This window comes from Trachinotus anak, unplaced genomic scaffold (assembly GCF_046630095.1).
Source record: "Trachinotus anak isolate AG129_WGS33_773 ecotype Australia unplaced genomic scaffold, CSIRO_AGI_Tana_v1 ptg000009l, whole genome shotgun sequence".
NCBI classification, from domain to species: domain Eukaryota; kingdom Metazoa; phylum Chordata; class Actinopteri; order Carangiformes; family Carangidae; genus Trachinotus; species Trachinotus anak.
This window is the reverse complement of record NW_027273860.1, coordinates 11604749-11619514: the sequence shown is the minus strand read 5'-3', so window position 1 is coordinate 11619514 and position 14766 is coordinate 11604749. Positions and strand designations below refer to the sequence as shown.

Here is a 14766-nt window from a genome sequence, read left to right as displayed (position 1 = left end):
CGTGGGGTTAGAGAATTGATTAATATCCAGAGGAAAACAGATATTGACGAGTTCTTCCACTGCAGGAGAAGAGTTTACTTCAGTTAATTTGTGATGGAAATGCTACTAGCTTAGTCATTTAGAACACAGCAATGAATGCAAACACACATAAAAAGCCAAACGTTTATGATAAGTGATTTGTATGCCAATTGTCTACATTTTCCCTTCTTTTGTCTTTCTGTTTTTCGGCCTCTCGTCTACCCTCCTGTCTGTCTGGTTTGCTTGTATTTTTTTTTCTCTCTCTCTCTGTCCTTTCCTGTCTGTCCAGGCTATGTCTGGCATTAGCAGGCCCCTTCAAGAGCCAGCTGGCAGTCTGTTTGCTTCGCAGCCTGCGGGTGTCTGACGCCCCACGTTTCTATGGCCTTCCCAGCCTGGAGAGGACACTGCAGGGCATGGTCAGCCTGACTGCCCAGCCTGGCTGGAGCTCCCACTGCCCTGACCTGGAGCCCATCTCCCTCTGCTCCAAGTATCTCAGTGGGCTATTAGAGGTGTGTGGTTTGTGCGTTAGCATGTGTATGTATGGGTCATGTGTGTTCAGCTCTGTGTGCACTTTATTGTGCATATGTTCATGTGTTACATGGGCATATGCAAGTCTGTCTCATCAGAGGTGAGACTGCCTACAGAAATGGATAAAACCAAAAGCACGGTACTTTCTGAGGAATTAATTAAAATTAAGAAAAATCTGGTTATGGGACATGAATCACAATAGGAAAAAATCTCATTGATTAGATATGCCACACTGTGAGGATGCTGATGAGATTAATCAACCTTGCCTATTCCATCTGTTCAGTTGTTCAGCAGTCCATAAAACAATAGTGTAACACAGTGTAGACCAGCTTGCACAGCAGTCCTCACCACAGAGGTGTCCAAACTTTTATTTTTGCTTGGGAATGAAGCCCCCTGTGGAATAGACTATTCTGTTTACACATTTCGTTCGATGAAGACTGAGGGTTCATTTCCTTTTCAGTCAACATCCTCAGAAGCTGCTTCATAACAATCAGATATCTAACTTTTTAACCTCAGCCTTCTCAGCCCTCTGACCCACCTCTCACCCAGTACTCCTGGCACTGTAGGGCCCTAAAGCTCACCAGGCCTTGGGCTCCTCTCTCTTCATCTGCTCTTCAGTGCAGTCCCACATCCTGATGGCACATCAAAGCGCAATAATTAGTCTCTGTTGTATTAAGCTTTTCGGATGTAGTGAGTTGCATGACAAGTATACAGTACTCAGTAACTCAGAAACAAATGCTCTTTGTTCAGCTAATGGACATTGTCTTTGTTGTTCAAATGACAGAAACTGGGAGCAACATGTGATAACAACCACTTACCAAATCCAAATAACGTGCAGTTCTGCCAGCTATGTTTTTGCAGGATGAGAAATTCTGGATGGGAAACAATGAAATACATGATTACACTGCACTCCTCTTTATTCCAGTATTCCCAGTATAATCTGCATCCTTTGTGCAGGTGATCTCCTCATTTTATGTTGAGTGGGGAGGCAACTCCATGTCTTTCATGGGGAAAGGTGTGACAAAGAATGCTGTCATCTGCTTGCTTCACCTCTCCCATGAGATGTTGGCTGAAAACAAGGACAAGGCAAGTGTCAATACTTATAGTGCTGTGAGGATGCTGCGACCACGACCATACTATATGCTGTAGATACGTTTATGTACTCTTTCGACAGACAATGAACACAGTACAACACGATATCAAAACATGTTGGATTTCAACCAAAACCTTTTTTTCTGCATCAGGACTTTATTTCCCAGTGGTCTTTGGGAAATGAGACAGCTGTTGAGGAAGCTAGTGCCTCTCATCTGGGTTTGGCCTGGCTCATCCCGCTATGGGTGGACCGAGATCAAGAGGTACAGACAATCTCTACTCTATCATACTTACACTTAAACATACGTACATGGTATGGGACAGTATGGACAGTAGTATCCTAAATATTCAGGGGTTTTCTACTGACTTTACAGCTTTACTTCATAAATTCTTCTCATAAAATGCAATTTCTAGATGCTTGGCTTTTGGGACAGAATGAAACCCGTAAGAATTATGCAAGAACTCATAGACATAAAGAAGCATATGACAGCTAGGCATATCAAATTTTCTGTCTCCAAAAATAACTTCTCACACAAGTCAGTCTAAGAGGCTCCCTTGATAAGGTAGACTCTGTCTTTGCCATCATCAATTTAAATGCGTGTCTAGTATTATTAATACCCAGTGTGGCCAAATTCACATGTACTATTGCTATAGATAGTTCATAACATTAGCAGCTTCCACCTTGTTTTGAGGTTATTGCCCTATATCCTTCTCTTCGTGTTTCTCTCTCTGTCCTCAAACATCCACTCAAATCTGTGTCTCCCTTCTCATGTCAGGTGAGGTTTGCCAGTTTAGGTTTGGGTGGAGCTCTGTCCTCTGTGCCCAGCGGGTGCCAGGCTCTGTGTGCTAGCTGTCAGAACATCAGCGGAGGGCTGTGGGGCACATTGCTCAACATCCTCCTGGATCAGCAGGAGAGCAGCATGGTCCGCAGGGAGGTAGGATGTTAGAGCTGCGACTGTGCTCTGTAATTGTCTGAAAGGCCCATTTTTATCTCGGGCCACAATCCAGAACACTAGACTGTCTATTTTCATTATTTGCAGAAATGATTGACAAAAGCAAACCCACTGTTGTTACTGTTGTTGCTTTGTCCCAAAATTACTTTGCAGTTTTAACTCTGGTTCACACAACTATCAAACATAGTGAAAGCAAGGCATATTTCACTTTGACTTAATCAATGGTCAGAAAAAGTGATTGGCCTCTTATGTATTACCATCCAAACACAGGCAGATGGCAGTGTTGGTGATGCAATCTTACTTGACCCAGTGTTTGTGCATCTCTGTTTTTTTTTTCTTGCTTTGTGTGCCCAGGCTGCATTTATCCTGCAGAACTTGCTGGTGATGCCCATGCCTGCCAACGCAGAGGAGGCCAAGGACTCCCACTGGCAGGTCAGCAGCTCTGCCAGCCAGTTAAAAAGCTTTTATAGACCATGAACTGTTTTCTCTCTGCCTCTCTTTCTGTTTCTATCCCCTCCCTCCCATCCCCTAACTCCTCTCTCATTGATCCCTGCTGGGTTCAAACCAGGAGTGTTTCTAGAATTGAAGCTCTACTGGGGTGCAGATTTCCACCACTCACATCCAAAATAATTAAGTTTATACACCAACAGCATCTTAATTTGGGATGTCATTACTGATGAAGGGAGCTGTTTGTCAGAGGTGATAATATCTTATCTTTTAAAAGCAATGCTTGCTGTTTACAAAATCTGATCTCGTAAGTGCCAGCAAAATGTTTATCGAGAGAGATATTCATAGAACAAATCAGGCCACATAGAAAAAGAAAAAAGCTAAAATCTTAGATTCGGTGATTGCAATGCAGGGGCTTTTAGGGGGGGAAACCCAACAAAAAAGGAGGATGCAAAATGTCATCCAATAGATGTGAAATGCCAGTTATATCACTGCCATGACTACTCGTAACAAAGCAGATTTCAGTTACATGTTGAAAATAAAGATCTAGTGACAAAGATAAGACCAGCTGAATTCTGCCTTCAACCCCTCCATGTTAATTCCTATTTCTCATGTTTGTTCATTTTGCTCTGTTCTTATTAGTGAAAAGTCTTCAGAAGTGATACAAGAATTTTCTGTGCACGTTTCTCTCTGCATCTTTCTCACATTCACCCTCTCCTCTTCCAGCACCCATGTGTCCATGACGAGGTGTCTGGTGTCTCTTTGGTGGGTCTTCCAGCACTGCAGGCTCTGCTCTACCACTGTCAGTACTTCCAGCATGTGGCTCTTTCAGCCTCCATTTGTTACAGAGGCAGGTACACTTTCCACCTACAACCTCGTATTGGAGCTAGCAGTGGTAGTCCTCAGGACAGTGATTCACTGGGTAAGCTTTTGTATCTATGTTAAATTTCCATCCTCCAGCACCAATAGTTGTATTGTTGAACTTTGTCTCAAAATGTGTGTTTTATTTCTACCCAGAAATAAAGCGTTCTTTTAGTCTTAATGTCATTTTGTGTATTTTCTTGTCTAGACTCTGAGAATTCTCTGTGGTTCTGGAGATGCGACCCACCAGCACCCACTATCAACTCTAGCAGACCCTCCAGCTCCCTCTCTACATCCAGCACTGTGGTCAGCGATGCTTTTGTACCATTTGACATACACACCAACAAATACACAGCTCAGTGAAGTCAACTGGATCCTTAGTGTCTTAATGTTTTCCATTACAGATGAGAGGTTCAGGACCACACACCCCTCAGGCTCTCTCCTCATTGAGCATCTCAGAGGATACCCCTGCCAGCAGGCTGATGGCTCAAGGTACCACAGAGAGTGTGTGAACGTGTGTGTGCACACGTGCATTCACAGTCATAGTAACACTGAATGGTTTAGTTCTTCATACCATATAAACCTTCATATTTTCCTTCAGAAGCAGTGAGCCTCATTGTGGTCAGCGATGATTATAAACTTAAGCCATCCCCACGTTAGTGTGTTTATATTTCCACCTTACATAGACAATTTAAAAAGTAGAACGCTGTTCTCTGATATTTTACCTGAGTTTGATGTTTTTGATTATGTGGTCAGAGTATCTCCAGTCACAGACAGAGACGTGATTCACACAGTGTGCGTACCACTGGGAAGGCTTCTCTATTAGCTGTCTATTGATGTGTCTCATAGGCCAGAGTGACACAGACACCAGCGACTCAGTTACCTCCCAAGACTCCCGACAGGGCGAGCCCTCGGCCATGGAGCCCGTTGTCATGGTAACTCCCGACCTTCTGACGGCCCACTGTGGCCTGCTGACTAATCTGCTGGCCATCCTGTCAGATTTCACCCTCACTGCCATCCGACATAACCGGCTTCTCCAAGCCCTGGCCAGGTAAGAGGCCACATGCTCAGTGCACATAAGCATAATATTATTAAACTGAAAAAAATTGTTGTAAAACAGTTTCAACAGTTATATTCAGTTTATTGCTCATTATATAATTTCTTGTAACCGATTTGTTGTTTTAGTATTCAGTAGAAATATCTAACTTTTTCTGGTTGCGGGAGTGTTTGTCTGTAAATAAAAAATCATAAAATCAACACTTTGAGGGCTGGCAATTTAAAAAGAATAATAATATATATTATATTTTCATTTTTTTATAATTATGAAAGAAAATCCAAATCAACATGTGCTTATTTTGTTCAGCAGATAATTCATGTAATTGTGGCCTTAATCACCTCTAACTGCTCTCTTGCAAACACACACTTTTCCCATCATATTTCTTTTCCTCCTCAGTCTGGTGGATATCAGGCCCATTGAGAAATGTTTGACTGAGCTGAAAACACCCAACATCCTACCAGGCGAGAGAGAAGACATCAAGAGCCAGGTAAGGAACATTTCGATAGATAGTTCTGAAGAACTTTTTGTTTTTGTTACTCTGACTTACCACTAAAAAACACTGGGTGGTACGTTTCGGTTTCAGCTAAGCTGTCTGAGGGTATCTTTAGATTTTAGTGTGGGTGGAATATTCAATAAGCTCTCACTAATGTTGCAGCTAGGAAAATTGGCTTTTAAAAAATAATTACTTTTTTTTGCTCGACATTCGTTTTCACCTTTTCTCCAACCTTTCCTGCTCTGGGATGGTGTGCATATGTATTTGCATGCATGTTTGGAGATTCTGTATCAATTTCTGCCTGTGTGTATGTTTTTCTAGTTTGTCACCTTACTTCAGTTCCTGTCCAGCATCTCTAAGCTGCTGCAGTCATGTGTCACAGTGAGCCAGGAGCTGATTCCTGAACTTGACTTCCTGAAACAGCTGTTGACTACTCTGGTAGCAGTGCTCATGCTGGACATCAAAGGATTAGGTCAGAATCTTAGGTTAAATTCAAATTTACAGAAATAAAGTTGGTAATAAAAATCCAAACGCATTTCAAAATGTTTACCATATGTTATAGATACATATATATTGTCCTATATGTCACAACAGTCCTATCCCTGGTCCTCTCCCTGCAGTGTGCCCTACAGTGTGGTCTGTGTGTGACTTTGTGGCTGTTTCGTGTCATAAAATTTGTGACTCACTCTTTCCCCTCTTCAGATGCAGGTACCCGGGACACGGTTTGTGCATGCTGGGCAGACGCATTTATGCTCCTGGCTACTCTGGTGAGGAGGGACAGCTCAGCAGTGTACCCATCTGTCTCTGCTGCGCTGGGGAGACGCTGGCGGACATTTGCAGGTTCACAGATACTCAGTTCAGTTTGTGTGTGTGTGTGTGTGTGTGTGTGTGTCTGTATGCGTTAAAGTGAGTTAGTAAAAGTGATCAAATTTATCATTTATAATTTATTAAATTATTTGTACCAGTTGTAATTTGCAATAATTTTAATTAACATTTCGGTGTTTCATTCAATTTAAATTACCCAGTGCACTTAAAGAGTCAAGATCTTGACACATGATGAAATTGGGCTGGAAAATAATTTTTCCCTCAATTCATAAAGGCTGATAATCATGATTAGAGTAATTACGGTGATTGCAGCAACTCACTAAATAATCTGGATTAGCATTTTTAAGTTTTTGTGCAGCCTTAATTCTGGTTCAAACAGAAGAAATTATATCATAATAAGACATTTGTTGCATCATTACTGTGTGTATGAACTTCCCCGAACAGATGCTAGGATAAGATAATTGCATCCTGTCCTTATACTACCTCTACTCCTCCCACTCATCTTCCTCTGTGATTAATGGTGCAGCAGGGAAATGTGATGAGTCTAGTAAAAGATGAATGCTGAACCTTTGTCCATGTATATATGTCTGTGTGTACATGTTGATGATATCCGGGTGTCTGCATACACATTCAAATGATTAGTGTGTTCTCCACCAGTGCATACTGCCTCAGTCATGGACAAATAACCACCTGTCATGGGATTTAAACCATGTATTTGTCTTGCTGTGATTCAGTATGTATTGCCTTGTCATTCCTGAAAAGGAAGCTATTCTTCCAACTCACCTTTTTATTATTTTCCATGTGTGTGTCTGCAGGAACATTATCAGTGTGTGTCACTGAGAAGTTTGCAGATCCTCTTCTTCACACAGTGGCTCTGCAGTTTCTCTGTACTATTTTCAGAGAGGAGGCAAAGAGTCGGGGTGTAGAGGCCACAACCCCTAACTCCAAGTATGCAGCTGCTTTGTCTGATATTGTGAGCAGTCCCTCAGCCAGCCAGCTGTGTGAACTGTTACTGCAGGTATGCAGAGGTGGCAAGTGGTAATCTGTCCAGACCTTGTAGCTTTTTATGTACATGTATGTGCTCCTGGCAAAGTTACAATAGCTTTGATGGTATTTATGGAGTTCATGATTATGTATAATGGTCACTGTGTCCCTCTTTGACTGTTAACGCCAGAGTTTTGAAAAAAGGACCCTTCAGGACCCTTTAAAAAAGCTGACAGCCAGAGCTCTGATGACACTGCTAGCGTGCAGTCCTACGGCTCAAAACCATGCAGCCAAAGGTAATTTCCCAAACTTCAGGCAAGCATTAGTCTGTCACCTGTTTTTCTTTTATTACTTTAAATTAGAAATGAGTCACCAGTCTGTTGTCTTTTGTGGTTCCCCAATTGCTTTGTTTACCACCACCAGCTTTTTTTGGTCTTGATTAATTTGATGATTTGAAGATTGATTTGAAAGATTGAAGTTACCCAAATTAAATCTGTATCATTTCATACTATTCTGAACCTCTGACTTTCTGTGTTCCAGCTGGATTAATTGACAGCTGCGTGGAGCAAATGAAGCAGACTCACTCCCAGCTCCACCTGGAGTCAGTCCGACCCGGCAAAGCTTCACACCGCAAAAAGGTGAGCAGAGACTGGCTGGAAATTTCCAGTCTCAGGTTTTCAGTGCTGCCAGTGTTTTTTCCATCGGGTAAAATAACAATCTAAATTCACATGAATGAGTATTTGGATAAATATTATGAACATCGACTTACTCTTCTCGAGGACTAAATGTGCAGTAAAGGGTGTTTTTAACTTGGGACAATTAAACATATTGACTTTTTGTGTTGTGTTTTCCTATATTATCAGGAAGAAGGCTATTTAAAGGAAGTCAAGCTGACTGTGGAGATCCTGCGGAGTGCTCTTTACTGCAACGATGAATGCAAAGTGAGCCTCTGTGTCTGCCTTTTAATTCCCCACTGCTAATTGTTTTTTAATGGAACCTCAGAGAACCAGTGCTGCGCCTGTAAATGAGATCTGCCTAAATGTGCATGGCCCTGCTAACATCTCAGCAAGTTTAGCTTTTTAGACCCTGTAATGGCATTACTTACAAAGCATATTAGCTGGTTTTCATTTTCTAAGTGGCTTTTGAGTCACTGGTGGTTACTTCAGACTAAATAGCCAGGGAGGCTCCACTGCAGTGCTCACCCACCCATTATTCTACTCCCCACATGTTTTTCTTGCACACTTACAAACATATTGAGACATTTATGTTGATTACTGCCATCTGCATTTCTGCTGTTGTGTAAATCAGGGTTTCCCTAATATGTAATTACTGTAACCAGTTGTGCATCTGCCATGATATACATGCCTGTATGTGGGCCTTTTTCTACATGTATTATTGTGTGTGTGTGTGTGTGTGTGTGGGTAAATGTGTATTTATCCATTTGTATGTGTGTAGGTGGTGGCCGCAGATGCTCGCCTAACACTGGCACTCTATGCTCTTTGGCCTTGGTTCCTATTGGATGACCCCACCATGGAGGCAGTGCTGGAGCTTCTTTGCGTCTATACAGCCAACTGCACCACAGGTCTGTATGTGTGTGTCTGTTTGGTCTGTCTGTATGTCTATGTGTTTGTGCAGGCACAGTGCCTGGCCCATGCCTGCCCGTCGCCTCTGTCTGCGGTTAGCAATCTGACTGAGTCACACACACTTCGCACTAAGAGCCTCATTGTCCTCTCCAGTGCCTACTGAACAACATTGTGTCTCACTGTATAAGACCAGCGCCTGCTCGCCTGCCAGTCACAATGGGCACAGTGTCAGGATCTTGGGATCAAGCTGCATGGCTGTCTCACTGTATGTATGGCAACGGGTTTCAGAACAGTGAGAGATGATGTGAGGAATGACAGAGCATCTCTGTGTTGCCTGAGATACTAGTATTCCATCATGCAAATGTAAGAGCTGTGCATTTGGAAATCAGAACAGCGAAAGACTTGTGGAAAAAGCTTTTTGATTGGGGAAAGGCGATATTCATGGGGAGGAAACAGAAGGGAGATTTTACTTTGATAAACGGCTCGTGGTCCCTTTGATTTCTTTGTGTGCACATGTATGCGTGTGCGACCGATGTAGTTGTGCAATGGAAATCAGTTTCATCAGTGAAGGAAAGGAAGTTTCATATGCAGCACTTATGAACGTTCCTGTGTGTGTGTGTGTGTGTGTGTGTGTGTGTGTGTGTGTGTGTGTGTGTGTGTGTGTGTGTGTGTGTGTGTGTGTGCCTGTGTTTGACTGGCACCGGCTCCAGAGTAGGTGCGTGTGCTCTGATCTAAACTCACTCGCTTTAGACCCCCCATAAGCTCAAGCTGTGAAGCACCAGAAATCAGTGAAGTCGGGCACAGTATTTCCCTAAAGGTTAACTGAACAGCAGGTTGTGTTCAGGCTGCATGCAGCCAGGCTTAGTATTACACCATCCACCCTTAGGCTATCATTTCATCTCCTGAGACTGCTACATTTCTAGTGAATGTTTCATCTCCAGTCTACCTCCTTCTTCCAAGGCTTTGTTTGCACTGCTAGTTCCAGTCAGATTGTTGTTTTCATCTCCATCACTTATTTTCATAGAGATTTTTGTAGCAGCCTCAAAACTGGCTCCCACAAAAACAGAACGTTTAAAAAAAGAATGAAAACATCTTTTTTTTTCTCTACACTTCTATGGATTGATGAGTTCCATATGTTGCATGTTTTCGAAAATGAGTCAGATTTGAGGCTGCAGTTGGAACACCTAAGACTCACATCAGTGTAGTAGATCCATTATAAAGCAAACCTCCCTTGTCAATTTCACGATACACCAGCTTTCTTGACAAGTATTGAGATAACCTCAGGCTAACATCAGCATATGCCTGCTGCTGTGTGTTACCATTTTAGGGATTAGCATTACCAACTAGCTGTCATGTTCTCCAATAAGCAGCATCAATCAGTGTCAATTGAAAATTTCATTTTTTTTGCTGCAGCAATTAGGGATGTCAGTAACACTGTGTAAATATGGTGTCAAAAGAGAGTTATTTTATTTTTCATCACTTATTTGTGTGTTGTCTATTTGTGTTTACATTTGTGAATGGCCTTGTAATAGAATAAATTGTAGCCATAGCCTAGGGCTAAATAACACCCCTCCCTCCCAGAGTCAGACAGCTGTCATCATCAGTCAGAGTGCTTTCATGGTGAATGAAGATTAAAAGCCAGTTAAAAGATGAAAAAACTTTCTGATGTGCTTTAAAACTGTCTGATTCAACTGTTGCCTTTAAACTATCACTGTTTTGAGATGACTATGAAGGGAGTTCCACTCCTCTTCATCATTTTTGTCATTTGGCTAGACAGCTTTTACATCAAAACAAGCTGTGCATGCAGGCGTGCAGAGATCTTTTGGTATAGTGGGCAGACAACCATTCGGGTCAGTCTTTATTTTTGTGGCCGCTGGTGCTGGCTGCCCACCTAGCCAGCGTTAAAATACACAGAAAGAAGCAACCAGTTCCATCAACAAAAAGTCTCACTATATTTGTATTTGACTTTTCTTGATGCTAAAATTGACTAGCTTAGCTAAAAGAGTAGTAGAGTACATACCAGAATGACTATAAGGATGTGTACTGTTTTATTATCATCTTAGAAATATTTCTGAAGTACAGCCTTTTCTCAACCATGCCGATGCTAAGAGACTAGTGTATTCATTAATCACCAGCAGGGTAGACTACTGTAATGCTCTCTTCTCTGGTCTGTGCAAAAAGATGTGAATAAGTTGCAGACCATTCAGAATGCAGCAGCACGTCTGCTGGCCAAGTACAGAAGGAGAGCATACATTTCGCCTGTCCTGTCAGTTTTTAGAATAGATTTTAAAATCCTTTTATTAGTCTTCAAATCATTCAATGGACAAGCGCCTGAATACATGTCAGATGTACCTTTAAGATATACACCTGCTGCACAACGCAGGTCCTCCGAGACTGTTCTTTCAGCTGTTCCTAGAGTAAGGACAAAGAAATGTAGAGAGGCAGCATTCTGCAGTGATGCCCCTCGCCTGTGGAACAGCCTGCAACAGGACCTGAGCATGGCACAAACTCTACTTTCTTTTAAAAGAAATCTAAGCTTAGCATTCTCTTAAACCTATTTTCTTGTAAATTTATTCTGTCTATTTACTTATCTATTTGCTTATCTATTCCATCTATTTTGTCCCATTTCGATTGATTTTACTGTTTTTTTATTGTGAAACACCTTGTATTGCACTCTCTGCATGAAAGGTGCTACATAAATAAAGCTTGATTTGAATTGATTTGATTTGAATAGCACTTATATCAATCAGCATTATTCCTGATTGGCTGCCTTTGGGACATTGGCGAACTGGCATGTTTCTCCATCGGAGTGTGGATCTAGATGGTTAGATAACATCCACAGCATTTTTTAAAATGTTTTATCAAAAATGTTATATTAATGTAATTCCTCTCTCCCAGCATGCAGTTCTGTTTGTGGCAGCGGCCCTGGAGTTACACCAGGAGCAAAAGGCACCTCCAGTAGCTCTCTGATGCACGCTGTCATGAAGCTGGCTTCAGGGGTCGCCCCAGACAACAGCCCTATCCAGAAGCTAGCCTTCTCTCTCTTGGCTAACCTCGCCATATCCCGTGACTGCAGAGGCCTCCTGCAAAAGGTTCAAGTACACAATTTTGTGGACATGACAAAATGGGCATAAATGTAGTGGAGAAGAAAAAAATCTAGTTGCTAAGTCAAAGAAAAAGATAAAAACGGGAAAACTACTGATAATAATTGTTCTCTCTGAGAGAGATATGAAAGATTCAGATGCATCAGCATCAAATATAAACCCAGTCAGATGAGTCACAACAGAATTATTAAGTTTATTTTTAACTGGCTGTGAAAAACAAATTCACAAGTCAACATGTACATCGGATATAGACTGATATACATGGTATAAATAACATGAGCTCACTCACACTTAGCCTGTCTAAAATCTCACCCTCACAATTACACTTTGCCGGCTGGGGAAATGTTTTCTAAACCGGGGAGCAGTTCTTAATCATCTGATCAAATTTTTTCAGAATAATTTCCTGCAAGCCTTCCCGTCAGTGCCAATGCCCAAGGCAGGTGGTGTTAAGGCCACGTCTCAAGGTGGAGGTGGGAGCCTATTGGGCCTGTGGCTGAGGCTGCTGGTCAGTCTCTCATTCGCAGAAGACACCCAGCAGAGTATCCTTAGGGTGACCGGAGCCCTGGAACTTCTGGCAGATCTGGCACCTCACCGGCGCCATGCGCTGCTCACCCTTCGCAACCTCTGCTTCTGCCCTGCCAACAAGCCGCACATCATCGCCAATGGTATGAAAGGAAAGCAGTGGTTGAATTTATTGATCTCACACAGAAATATGAAAGTTTAAGCAGCAAAGTACAAAAGGAAAGTACGGAAATAATCTGCTTTTGATATACAGTATATCAGTGTTTATTCAAGATAAAAACAGCATTTCATATATGAGGTGTTCTGTGGTTACTCAGATTGAAGGCAGAAATATAAAATCATAGCCTTTCATATTAAACTAATAGTTTTGGGAAATGGATTTGCTTTCTTGTTCTTGTGAGTTAAATGAAAAGATTGTTACCGCCCTCGTGTGTTGTAAGTACGCTACCTTTTTTCCCTTGCTTTCAGAACTTATGCTAAGCTAACCATGTCCTGGCTTCAGCTGCCTGTTTAAAGCACAGGTCTCTGCAAGAAAGCAAACAAGCATATTTACCAAACTGTCAAACTATTGCTTTCACATTAAATTAATGGTTAAACCTTTAAACTCCTTTTAGCCACTTTTACCATTACATATTACCCAAAAATATATACTGAATACACAGTATTCATATCAAAACAAACCTTACAGTTTGTTGCTTCCAACGTTTAAAAAAATCGCTCACCACAGCTTTAAAAGTGATGGAAAGTGTCAGTTTTTGTCTCTTGTGCGGGACCTGTCTCTAAATTGGATTCGGAACAGGAGCGGAGATCAGTAACTAGCCATTAAAAATATTCAGTACAGTGTAGAAAGTTTAGTATAGACTGTTTTTTAGAGCAAGTCACATTTGAATTAAGGGAAGTAGAAAGGATGCAGCAGGTGTACAGGGCACAAAGATGAATGATTCTGAAACACATAGAATGAAGAAAGGAGAGGAAGTTGCAGAGAAGACAAAAAAAAAACCAAACAAACCAGATTGTGTCCCCCCCATGCAATGCAAGCTGCAGGTGGGAGTTGTGGGCCCAGGTGGGTGTAATCTGTTGTCACAGTATTTGTGTTTCCTGTGAAAAGATCACATTTCCTGTGTATGTTGAATCAATCACATAAAAAATGTTTGAGGAGGCCAGAATTAAATTTCCACATCAAGTAAAAAGAATGTGACACTAATGTGGCTGTGAAGTTTGAGAATGTGACCCAGATAACAACAGTGTGCTATTTTTATTTTATTTTCTTGTGTTCAGTATGTTTTATCCAGGTCACGTTTTTTTGTTAAGGATGCTGCTCTCTTCTTTCTAAATTTAGGAATATAGTACTGTTTTTTTCTCCAAATTGATGGCTATCTCACATTTGATGAATGCCTCTGATCATTTGCATATCTCTCCTTCAGACAAAGCCATGAAGGCATTGTTGTGCTGTCTGGAAAGTAAAGAGTTGGAGACTCGCTGTATGGGAGCTTCTGCACTTTGGGCATTGCTCCATAACAATCAGAGGGTACATACACACAAACACACACACACGCATGCGCCCAAGCACTTCAAGTTTATTTTAGTGACTGTGCGTTTATTGGCTAGGATTGGAGTTTACTGGTGATATATGTCAAATTAAATCCTGGGGTGTCTTCATGCTATCTGGTTCTATGCCTGTTAGACATAAATAAATCTGCCTGAAATTGTACTCTCACGTACAGATGGAGGACCTGATTATGTCCTGATTATAAAACTGAAAAAATGTACTATCCTGGTTTTATGCACATCAACATAACTCTTCCTAATTTGTCTTTGTAATTTCCTCTCAAAGGCCAAGGCTACTTTGAAGTGTCCCTCTGTACGATTGAGAATTGAGGAGGCACAAACCATCTCTAAGAAAGGTATGCATGGAATTATTCATTTTGATGAGGAAGTATCAGCGTCGCACTGGGCACTAGATCTGAACATCGTATTTTCATGCCCAATTGTTCACAGTTGTGTTTTCTTTCTCTAACCTGCAGATGCAGAGAACAAGCAGGAACCTACAAGTACCTACCTGTTGAAGTGCCTTGAAAACCTTACCCAGCTGTTAAATAATTGATTGTATTTATTTTTTGTTTGTTTTGTATCATGTTTCATACTTAGCAAATGTTAAATAATTTTGATATTAAAGTGCCAAGTGGCAGATTTTAGATGCAGTCTTGTTTGTTTTTTACAGCATTCATTTTTTATATCAGAGCAGAGCTTTCACAAAGCACCACATACACAATATTGAAGAGACCCATGCAAAATTTGT

The 14766-nt window shown here is 41.5% G+C and overlaps 1 protein-coding gene across 2 annotated transcripts in view; it reads left to right on the top strand.

The window, feature by feature from the left end:
* The window catches only part of rttn (rotatin), a 31744-nt gene extending 17082 nt beyond the window's left edge, over positions 1–14662 (top strand). For both annotated transcript variants that reach the window (XM_071485346.1, XM_071485345.1), the window contains exons 28-49: positions 308–527; positions 1504–1632; positions 1791–1901; positions 2415–2573; positions 2946–3023; positions 3765–3960; positions 4108–4205; positions 4304–4391; positions 4749–4950; positions 5353–5443; positions 5771–5921; positions 6152–6289; positions 7090–7292; positions 7449–7554; positions 7799–7896; positions 8122–8199; positions 8714–8840; positions 11740–11933; positions 12340–12610; positions 13892–13995; positions 14302–14371; positions 14492–14662. In XM_071485346.1, coding sequence (XP_071341447.1) covers positions 308–527; positions 1504–1632; positions 1791–1901; positions 2415–2573; positions 2946–3023; positions 3765–3960; positions 4108–4205; positions 4304–4391; positions 4749–4950; positions 5353–5443; positions 5771–5921; positions 6152–6289; positions 7090–7292; positions 7449–7554; positions 7799–7896; positions 8122–8199; positions 8714–8840; positions 11740–11933; positions 12340–12610; positions 13892–13995; positions 14302–14371; positions 14492–14571 — 2992 coding nt within the window. In that variant the 3' untranslated portion in view covers positions 14572–14662. The remainder of the gene's footprint in view (positions 1–307; positions 528–1503; positions 1633–1790; positions 1902–2414; positions 2574–2945; positions 3024–3764; positions 3961–4107; positions 4206–4303; positions 4392–4748; positions 4951–5352; positions 5444–5770; positions 5922–6151; positions 6290–7089; positions 7293–7448; positions 7555–7798; positions 7897–8121; positions 8200–8713; positions 8841–11739; positions 11934–12339; positions 12611–13891; positions 13996–14301; positions 14372–14491) is intronic.
* The last annotated feature ends 104 nt before the right edge of the window (positions 14663–14766 follow it).